The sequence below is a fragment of the Gobio gobio genome (assembly GCF_949357685.1).
Source record: "Gobio gobio genome assembly, chromosome: 9".
Classification (NCBI taxonomy): domain Eukaryota; kingdom Metazoa; phylum Chordata; class Actinopteri; order Cypriniformes; family Gobionidae; genus Gobio; species Gobio gobio.
Genome location: NC_137115.1, coordinates 20,614,075 through 20,625,712, shown reverse-complemented (window position 1 = coordinate 20,625,712; position 11,638 = coordinate 20,614,075). Strand labels below are relative to the sequence as shown.

Here is an 11,638-nt window from a genome sequence, read left to right as displayed (position 1 = left end):
CAACCCAAATAACAAAATATAAATAAAACATAAAACAATAAGTTAACAAATCCTAATAAGAATAATACAATAAACAAACAAATAACGAAACTTCAATCCAGCTCAGATGGACACACACACACACACGCACTTGAACACTTGTTCACAAACAAATGAACTAATGCAAATCCACAATGAAATTGCACCAATAAACACTCAGTGGCGCCAAAACCAAAGGCCATGCTTTCACAGCGCATCCAAGGTAAACGGTGTCCAGGCACTAGCGCACTGAAGAGATTCAATGCTATCACGTGCAAGGCAAAAACATCCTGCGTCCCAACACTGCAACCGCTATTTAAGCCACAGCAAAGCAGCGGTAACTTCTGCAAAACAACAAATATACATTTTCGTTTGCTCTCTTCTCCCTCCCCACTCCTCCTCTGTCAAACATTTTATCACACAATAGGGTAAGGCAAAAATAAATTAAATTAAAGCTGCGAGCAGCGATGACGGGCCCAAGCCGGTGGCACCGCCACCCCGGTGGCATCAGCTTAACTGTGCACGTTAGGCAATAGGCATTTAAAATGGGAAAACATAAAAGGACTATGTCAAATTCATCTGAATTCACCAAATTAACTGCAGCAGTTGGTGCTGCTATGGCCGTGAACCACAAAGGTCATATTTATGAGATCAGTTAAATTAAATTATTTAATTTCATGTCAGATGATGTTAATGGTCAATTTCAAATGAGTGCAGAATATCGTACTAATGCTGATGTGGATTATCTTAACACTTCTCTTCATGTGTTTTTGACCTACCTTAGCTACCGTTTGTTCACAAATCTTATGAATCAAAAAGCGTGCCTTGATTTCAATATGGGTGGCAGGCAATAAAAAAAGTATAATAAAAAAATATTAAATGGAGCCAAATCACAGAAACTGCAAAGATGATTTTAATATCAGTGTTAGGTAAGTGAAGGATGCGTGTCTAAATTTTATGGAAGTTTATTATAAACAGACACTTGTAGAGAATCATGTGAAATATATTTTTTTAATAAATGTGAATATCAGTAAATAATTAATTTAAAGACATGTGTCAAAAGTAGGGTTGGGAATCGTGAGAAATTTTCCGGTTCCGGTTCCGGTTCCGGTTCCGCCTAACGATTCCGGTTCCGATTCCGGTTCCATTAAAATTATTAAACAAATAGTGGTAAAGGAAAAAGGCACAATACGCAACTCAAACAATCCATTTTGTGTTTATACTTGCTCTAAAATTCATTTACAGGTTGGCAATGTCAAAAAAGTCCTGTACTGTACATATATTACAGTATTAATTAAGCCATTCTTGCAACACATTTTTTTCATATGAACACCTCTGAAATTGTCTTATTACATTTTATCTCTCTGTCTCTGAATAAAACCAAGTTATAAATTATATTTATTAGTTATATTTATTAATTAGTTGTATATTAATTTAATAATAATTCAGTTATTCAGTGAACTTGTAAATAATACATTGCAATTCAGCATTACAAAGGTAATAGTGCCTAAACGCTTACCTAAACCATGGTGACTCAACGGTTGACAAATTATATATATATATATATATATATATAGGCCTTTCACTATAAATCTGGTAAGCCCTGAGGCACTCTGTGCTGTAGCAAATGTTTTGTCAAATTGCTAGTGCAGCCTCCTTTGCATGTTATTAACTTTTCACATGTGTTACATTTTGCTTCATTATCATTCATTCTTTGGAAATGAATCCATACTTGTGACTTTCTCTTCGCCATGCTGGTGGTCAACGAGAAAATATCTGACGCAAAACCGTAAATGTGTAGCGCGAGGGCTTTCAGCCTGCGTTACACTCCTGGAAGCGGCAGGCAACGTAATTAATATTCATGATGAGGTGAGCCAGGGTTGCCAGGTTTTTACAAAAAAAACCACACAATTGCACAATCGCTTCAACTCGCGGACATGAAACACAGCCCGCGGCAACAGTGGAAAGCGGGAAAACCACGGACTTGGCAACACTGGCTGTCACTCGCTATGAAAGGATACGCTTCCAGCGCTTCGCGCACACACATTGCACCAGAACCGTTTTCGGAACCGAAACTTAGGAATTTCGCGCGGTTCTGGTATTTTTCAAAAATCAGTTTCGGTTCTGCATAAGAACCGGTTCTCGGTTCCCAACCCTAGTCAAAAGTGAGCTTTGCAAAACACAGCACATGACCTTCTGTAAAGCACATGTATAGAAACACACGCATTCCTCTGTTAAAAAGAGAGTTCTGTCTGAATGAAATCACAGCTGTCAGGTGATAAGAATTGTAACTCAAATGTAATTTAGAAAATTAGTCCTGTATGAATAGTGATATAGTTTCATAGTTTAATTTCTAATGTGAAGTTATAATTTGCTGAAATATGATTTTAAATCCATAAAATGAAATGTAAAACAACTATTTCATGTCATAAGATTTCAAAGGTCATAGCAGCTGTAGCCACCCCTCCCCCACGCACACACACACACACACACACACACACACACACACACACACACACACACACACACACACACACACACACACACACACACACACACACACACACACACACACACACACACACACACACACACACACACAGAGACCTAAGAGAGTGGCAGAAAGAAAGAGATGGAATGTTTTTTATATCCTGTTTCAAAACTAACACAATGCTGCCATCTTGTGTTCATTGAGGGAAGGGCAGCACACACAGGCACAATAGATTATTCAAAGAAATATTTATTATATATATATATATTCATCTGAAATTTTAAATTAATCTAAGTTCAATTACCAAACATACAAACTTAATTTAATTGAAATCAAAATATGATTTTACAAGATATGAGACAATTTTTGTTCCCCTTTTTTTGTCGTTATTTAATCCCTCGCCATGGCAACACCATTTGAGATAACCAATATCCGTTCGCATTTTAGCATCTTCCGTATCTTTGTTTCATGTTGACCGAGTTTGGTGGAGATTGAATAAATCGCCTACGATGAGAACGTAAAAACTCAGACTCTGATCTATACAAATATTCAGTTTAAAACCAAAATATCTGACTTCCTGTTGGTCGGAGCTAATGACTGTAAATTAGAAAGTTGTCCGGCTCGAAGAGAACAATATATGTAGTGAGTTTGGTGACTGAAGATAAAACTAACCCCCCCATTTTTGTCAAAAGGTGGCGCTAGAGAGCCCCTCATCCCCGCCTGTTTCTGAGGCTTTGCCCATGTGTACTGACTGACATCTCTGATGTGTGTGTTGAGTTTCAAGCAGTTTCAAGCAATTTCAAGCATGCTAAGAGCCTCAAAACAGCCAAAAGATTATTAAACTTTGACACGTTGCCATGGCAACAGTATTTGAAATTTCAGGAATCCATTTCATACGTCTCTATCTGTCATGTTTTCACATTATACTGATGAAGTTTGAAGTAAATCGGGGGAAAATAAGATGGTGATTCAAAGCATTTTTGAAAGTGACACACTTCCTGCTGCCAGTGGGTGGCGCTATAACTTTGACTCACAAAAGTCATATCCATGTGATCGGCCTCTTACAACGAACACACAGCTGAAGTTTCATCCAAATCAGTCAATGTTTGCACAGGTTAAAACGACTTCCTGTTTCCCTTTTCTCCCATAAATTCGTTGCTTCGCCACGGCCAAACCATTCGAGATATAAAAAATCTGCTTGCAATTTAGCATCCTGAATATGTTCATGCTGACCGAGTTTGGCAATGATCGAAACAATGACCTTGGAGGAGTAAATTAAATTCCAGAGCATGCGTTTTCCGAACAACCCATAATAGCTCACTTCCTGTTGGGCTGACGCATAACTATGAGCACGAAAGTTGTTCGGCCCGATGAGGTCTATATGTGTACCGAGTTTCATACATGTACGTGCAAGTGTGTTTGATATATGGACCAAGTTTTCAGACCCCTCTTAAGGGGCGCTGCCGAGCCCCCCTGCCACTCCCGGGTACCAGCTTCAGCCCGGCTCTGATGGCCGCGCATTCCGATGCCTGTGCGAAGTTTCAAGAGTTTTTGAGCATGTTAAGTGCCCCAAAAGTACCCGAGAATTCAAAAACAAAAAAACAAAAAAAAAAAAAAAGAATATTCTGAGGAAGAACAATAGGGCACTGCGCCTTTGGGCTTGGGCCCTAATTACCTTTTGTGTACACGACACTTACATACTCACTAACAATGCCTGGACTCACCAGACTAATCTAAAATTAAACAAACAACCACATTAATCAAAAAACTTTTATAAAGTCCCACGAGCACCCACATTCCAAATGTATAATTTCCCTCCCATCTATGAGCCCAAAAGTTAACATAACGCAATATAAAAAGCAAACATAAGTTTACAACACAACGAAAAAGCCACAACACAAATAAATCAAGCCACAACACAACGGAATCAAGCAACACAACGGAAACAAGCCACAACACAGCGAAAAAGCCACAACACAGCGAAAAAGCCACAACACAACGAAAACTAAGACCAGCATATGCTGTTCCATAGTGTCCACTATGGTTTCGGACACCGCTACAAATGGCTGTCCCCTCAAATAGTGCCTTATTTAAGCGTATGGGGGTGATTTCGGATTCAGCCCCTTTTGTGGAGACTGATGAGGGCAGACCATAACACATCTCGATTGAGACAGAGATCAGCGCGCCGATCTGTTTGTGTGTGTGGTTTGTGTACACATGTATGTTTGAGTGTGTTTTAAATGCAATTAAAAAGCAATTAATTGGTTTAACTCTGAAACTATTTTCGAGTTGTGTGGCCCCACTTTATATTAGGTGGCCTTAAGTACAATGTACTTACATCAAAAATAAGTACAATGTACTTACTGTGTTCAAATTGTATTGCAAAACACTTTGAACACATTGAGGTGGGATACGGGTAGGGTTAGGGACAGGTGTGGTGGTATGGGTAAGTTTAAGGGTAGGGTTAGGTGTAAGGGAAGTGTAAACTGTGTAATTACAAATGTAACTACAGAAATTAATTACAGATGTAATTACATGAAGGTATTTTTTTTAAATGTAAGTACAATGTAAAACATGTATGTACACAATAAGTGCATTGTATCAAATTAATAAAATGTTAGTACATAGTAGTTAAGGCCACCTAATATAAAGTGGGTCCAGTTGTGTTGTGGTAAAAATAGCTACGGGTAGCTTCAGTTGATTGCCGAGTGCAACTGTGGCGGTAGGGGGACTCCTCATACGAAAGGACACTCTAGAATGTAGCTGACTATGCCACCCTGATAACCAGGGAAATATTAGTACTTATGAGTTAATCACATACCAAAAAGGACACAGATTCGTGTTTCGAAAGTAAGAGGGCCTGAGACGTGGATACTAAAAAATACAAAAGTTTTATTTATACAATATTCAGCAGTGATCATAAAAAAACATTGAAATACTAGAGGGCCGGATTAGAATAAACACATAGAAGAGACTGGAACCGAGCAAAGGAGACCGAGGCTTGAGCTAGTTTAATGAGCACCAAGCGCTTATATCAAAATTGTACCACCTTGTGCATTTGTAACGATTGATCCACTGAAGAGGCAAGTTGCTGAACCCAAGTGCAGTTTATTATAGCTTAATAAACTGGCAAAACAAAACTTGGCAAAACAAAACAAAGACTTGACTTACACTCACCGACACAGCGGGTTACACATTCAATAACAGACCCGGACGCATGGCAAACATGAGGGCTAAATACACTGAGACAAATGACTAGACAAGTGACACCTGTGAACAGTGATCAAACAATAAACCAATGACAGAACAAGACACAAGATCACATGAGGGCATGGGAGTCACATGACAAGACCAGGAAACAAGACAGTGAACATGACACACTCAAACATAACCATGAACATGATAAACTAAAACATGAAACATGAACATGAACCAACACCAAAACACCCTGTGACAGATCCCCCCCTCTATGGGCGGCCCCTGACACCCAAACATCACCAAAACACTAACAGTCTTAACAAAAGTCTTGGGGGGCGGTCTTGGGGTAGGGATGGTGGGCCAGGCCCGTGCAGGGGCACCGGACCCAGGCGTGACATGGACGGGCCTGGGAGCTTGGGCGGACCTGGACCCTGTCACTGCATGAAAAGTGGGATTTTCGTCAGTATGTGACACTGTAGATTGCCGTGAAACTTCAGGTTTACGACTGTGCACGGCAATTTGCAGGCAACACCGAAAACTGCCGTAAATTGTGGTAAATTGACGTGGGCCTTGCTTGGCAGTTGTCCCCCCATGACCCCCCCTCCCCTTAATTCTAGGGGAGGCTTTATCATGTAAATGAACATGCTGTGAGCTACACAAATGCAAATCAGAGTAGCAGCAGGGGGAGTTTTATCTAGGTTCTGAATTTTTTTGACTAAAACAAGTTTAAAGTTTAAGTTAAAATGTTATCTTAAATTTAAGTAAAATGTACTCGTTTTAGTACACATTACTAAATTTTTAGGGCAACCAGTTTGCTCCAATTTTTTAAGTAGATTCAACTTGTCCGGGCTCACAGTGTAGATTAATTACTCTGTATGTCATTAGCGATAACCAATGTTATGTAAAAAAAATAAAAAAATACAGGACAGCAGTTCATGTCTTCAACCTTTAGAGAGGTTATGTGATGCAACAAGACAATGAACCAAAGCACACAAATAAATCAAGTAAAGCATACAGTTTACATACCAACATTAATTTTTCCACCCTGCACTGTGAATGATTTTTTAAATGGCTATTAATCATAAATGTGAAAAGTACAAGTTTGTGTGTTTATAGTTAAGTCAGATTGTGTTTTTCTGTAATTGTCATTTAAATTGAGCTCACACCACATTTTATGAATTATCAATGCAGATTTTCAAGAGGTGGTTTCCTGGACAGGGTTTAAATTATGCCAAGAGTAGGCCTTAATCTAGTTAATCGTGAGTTAAAAAATTGTTGCCTGGAACAAAGATTAAGCACAGATTACTAACACCTGGACTATGAGTCCTGAACTAAAATAAACTGGATTCATTTACAGTTTTATCTAATTGCTTACACACAATTTCTGAAAATATGGCTCCATTTCTTGTAACTCTACACACAAAACATCAGACATCTCTTGCAAAAGCAACACTTTGTGCAAAACTATTTTAACTATTTCCAAAAATGTTGTTTTTGCATATATCTAACTACACAATGCACAACTGGGTGGCATTTATAGTGAATCGAAAGTTATCCAGGGATAATGTCATGATGTAGTGTGTGTGTGTGTGTGTGTGTGTGTGTGTCCGTGACTCTTTAGCTCTGCACGCCTGCATGAGCTCGGGTGTTTTCGAAAAGAATCGGTACAGCGTTATAAATATGATCAAACTAAAGACTCTACAGAGATATGACGGATGCAACACTACTCTATAGGTACTCAAGATTAACATGGAATTTACAGTTGAACTGAAATCAACTGAACTGAATCAACACTGAAGTCACTTGAGCTGAATATTGACACTATATTGGCTTGTTAGAGCCGGTTTACAGCAGAATTTGTTTTGAACTTGTTACTGAAGCTGCTATGAAACAATATATTTTGTTGTATGCATATTCTTTCTTTCTCAAACCTTAGTTTTGATTTCTAAGTGATCAATTTATGTATAAGTGTTTTCACACATGATCATTGGCTGTATGGGTCCTCAGTAAATGAATGTGGCATTTAAATGGCAAAAGTTATTCTTGTCTCTATAACTTATGGCTTCCTAAAGACACGTTTATGGGTAAATAAAATATCAATAATATAAATAAAATGAATATCAAAACATATTTTAAATATAATGAAGTCATTTTATTATAGCACTCATCAGATGTTCCTGGAAACAAAACAGAGACAGAACAGTATAAACAAACTATACAACAAACTAAACACCAAATTACAAAAACATTATTATGTGAAAGTGAATAAAGTTGTGTGTGTTTTCAGTTATAAATATGTGCTGTGTAAATTAGCCTATACTTTTAGAAATTATATATAGCCTAACTTTAAAAAACAAACAATAACCCATATAGATAAATTATAATAATTGTATAATATTAAGCATTTACTTAATATACATTGTAACATTAGGCTACTTTACTCTAGCACAGTAGTCAGTTAAGCAATTAATTAATATCTTATATTAATATGTATGTAGCCTAGGCTACATCTAAAGGTAAGTCTGCTTTAAAAAAAAAAATATTACGCTTCGACATGTACAGAATGTGCGCGTTAAGAAACACGTTCAAATGTGTCTTCTTAACATGTTAAAACTGTGCGTGAAGCGGAAAACAGGGCGTGTTGAAGGTTGAAACAATCATAAGTCACGCGTTTCGTATAAAGAGATTTGGCCCCGGGCGCGTTCCATATCAGAGCCCTAGTCCAATGAGGTGCGAGGTCGAGGTCATGGCCATGACGCGTAGAAGACGAGCTTTAAACTATTTTTTTGATGTTTTTTGCTGCTTTCCTTTTTCGTGATCAACAATGACAGGACACCGTCTTCAACTCAATCTCTGCATGGACGCGACGAACTTTTTGGACTCATTTTCAGGAGGCTGTCTTCGTCTTCATAAATCTGAGGCAAACTGCAGCCGCTATGAACCACAGCATGGGTAATGTAACGTTACGATTTAAAGAATATGCTTTTATTCAGCTGTATAAGGAAATGGATGCGTTAATAGATCCGAGCTTAAAACTGCACATTTTGTTTACACAGACTATCCTCGCCTCATAACGAAGCCGTGAGCTCTTATCTGCTAGGAGAGATTTCCGCGAGTCCAGATTTAACCACTGATCACGACGAAATTGTGTGTAAGTAACTTCTAATGTGTTTCTCATTCCTTGTTTAATTTTACCGTGACTGTTTTTATTAATACCAGTCTCATGTAATTGTTTTCCAGCTGCCTGTAAGACGTATTATGAATCGACACGCCGGAGCTTCAGATACAAACAACCTGAAACTGCGAAGTTTAGCTCGGAGTCGATCAAGAAGAAAAAGGGTAAGATTTATTATATTAGATCCGTTTTTTGTCAATGTGAGTATTTTTCAGGTTGCTTATTGTCTTTATGGATTGTATTACAGTTGCTGGAAGCAAGAGTGTGCTGGATGAGGTGGACGTTTGGAAGTCCGCGGCCATTGAACTCATGTTTGACGAGGAAGACGGCTTTGTTGACGGGGTGTCTGGATGGATTGTGCGGCCACCGCGCTCTCGCAGCCTGGAGCTCGACGAACTTTACATTACGAGACATTACTGCTGCACTGTACATAGTTGTGTGTTTAACAATAAAGCTCTTTGAGTAAACCGCTGTGTTTTATAAATGAAGCCCTTTCTTTGAATGAACAGCTGTATGCTTATAAATGAAGCCCCTTGTTTGAATAAACGGCACGGTCCGTATAATTTTCCCATATATTCCTTGATGGTATGAATACTTCATAGCACAATAACATTAATATGAAACAAATTATTACAACATAAATTATATATTTATTATTATTATTATTGGGGTTTACATTTATAATGAGCCAGGGGGACCAATAATGATTGGTTTGCAGTGATCTGCCAACCAATCACGAGGGATTTTTCTTTTTTAAATGTAGTGGCTTCAGCCAATAGTGAGTGAGTAAATTCAAGTCTGGCCGTTGACTCTCTGGTTTCGCTGCTATTCATATGCAAATTAGAGGCGTCGCACCTCCGCGCGGTCTCTCAGCGGGGGGCTCTCCACCTACGTCATGGTTCGTTTACGACAATTTGTGGCACAGACGAACGCGACGTTCGCTGCCTCTAAATTGTCGAAAACTGCCGAAAATTAGGGAGATTTCCAGGAGTATACAGGCGTTTATGGGGTCGAAAATCCCACTTTTCATGCAGTGTGTGGCGTGGGCGGACCTGGACCCTGAGGCGTAGGCGGACCTGGACCCTGTGGCGTGGGCGGACCTGGACCCTGTGGCGTGGGCGGACCTGAACCCTGTGGCGTGGGCGGAGCTACAAGTAGCGACGCTACTAGCTTAACTACATTTTTCAGCAGCTTGTCAGTAGCTCAGTTACTTTTAAAACAGTGTAGCTAACTACTTTATCCAGCAAGTAGCGGTGTAGCACGACCAAAAGCTAAATTGCGTTTTGGGTTATGTTGCTTGACAAGAACAAGCGAGTCTTTCATAGAGCAAATAACTTTCAGCTGCATTTCCGTTCCCTGCGTCTCTCACTCACGCATCTCTCTCGCAGCGCGGGCGCACACACACACACACACACACACACACACACACACACACACACACACACACACACACACACACACACACACACACACACAGCCCCTCCCCTCCGTGCATGAGTGTTCGAGGTTGAAAGCAAGTTTGCGAAAGGTTGGTATCTATCTCGTGAACACCTTTACACAATCACACACTAAAAAGTGGTATACAAATATTTTAATTCTGAATATAATTTTGTCAGTGTGTTAATGTCGACCCGAGAAGCGATTGCCACTTTAGAAAGTAAACTACTCGCAAGTTTGAGGTAAAATGCACTTGGGTGGTCGATGTCAAAACACTATATAAGCTGTGATTCAAATATTAATAATGTTATGTCATTTGTTTAATCTTACATTGAATGTTTGCTGCTTCAATCCAGATGAGAAGGCTATTATATAGGGTACATTTAGTATAGAAATTATTGCTTGACTGAAGTAAAGCCATCTCTCTCTCTTTCTCACCCATGCACACTCACTCACAGCACACACACACACTAAAAAATTGAAAAGCTGTATTTAAAGGTTTTTTTATTTTATTTGTTATTTGTCATGTTCTTTTCTCAGATTGAACTCCCTGACAATCTGACAGAAATGTCTTGTTGTGGCTCAAAAATGGGTTGAATACATGCGGTTCATGTATGTCTTCTTTAGTCTGTTGGCTCTTTAGATTTTTTTTTTTAGATTTGGCAAACACACTTAAACATTTTGCACTTACTGCAAGTGTTGAGACTGTTTACATATTTGTGCCCATACGTACATTTTATGTACTGGTTTTATTTTTGAATGAATATTTTCTAAAATTGTATGATGTTTTTGTTGAGTTATTATTACACAATACTTTTTCTGACCTTTTTGAATCTTGCCCCTGACAAATAACCCAAATTACAAAAAAATACTAAAACTAACACTAAAACTAAGCATTTTAAAAATAAATAAATAAAATAAACTAGCAAACCCACTTTAAAAACTAATTAAAACTAAACTGAATTTGAAAACAAAAAGTAAAAAAATTAAAATAAAAACTAATGAAAAATGTAAAACTATAATAACCTTGACATGAACTGGAGCACGTCTCATAAATAAACCGAAACTCAGCAGGCTAGCCTTCTTGCCTCACAGACATGAGAAATATGTATATAGAAAGCTTGAAATGCCCACTTTTAAATGAAACAATTCTAAATGAAAAGAAATAGTCAAGCCAAGCGCGTGCACGTTCATGCGAGTAGCTCATGATACTCAGAGCGTTTCTGTTCAAAATGATGTACGCTCCGTGAGTTTAACCTGCATCTTTAGATTAATCCTGACTCCTGAGTATTTAATTTAAGTTACATACATTTTTTTCT

At 38.5% G+C, this 11,638-nt stretch overlaps 1 protein-coding gene across 1 annotated transcript; it reads left to right on the top strand.

Moving 5' to 3' along the window:
* Positions 1–219: 219 nt before the first annotated feature.
* LOC307131972 (uncharacterized protein) lies at positions 220–9,344 on the top strand (the record flags this gene model as incomplete). The annotated part of the gene is made up of 4 exons (XM_079826106.1): positions 220–241; positions 8,808–8,858; positions 8,948–9,046; positions 9,130–9,344. 4 exons carry the CDS (start codon positions 220–222, stop codon positions 9,342–9,344), a joined length of 387 nt encoding a protein of 128 aa, XP_079682232.1.
* Between the last annotated feature and the right edge of the window lie 2,294 nt (positions 9,345–11,638).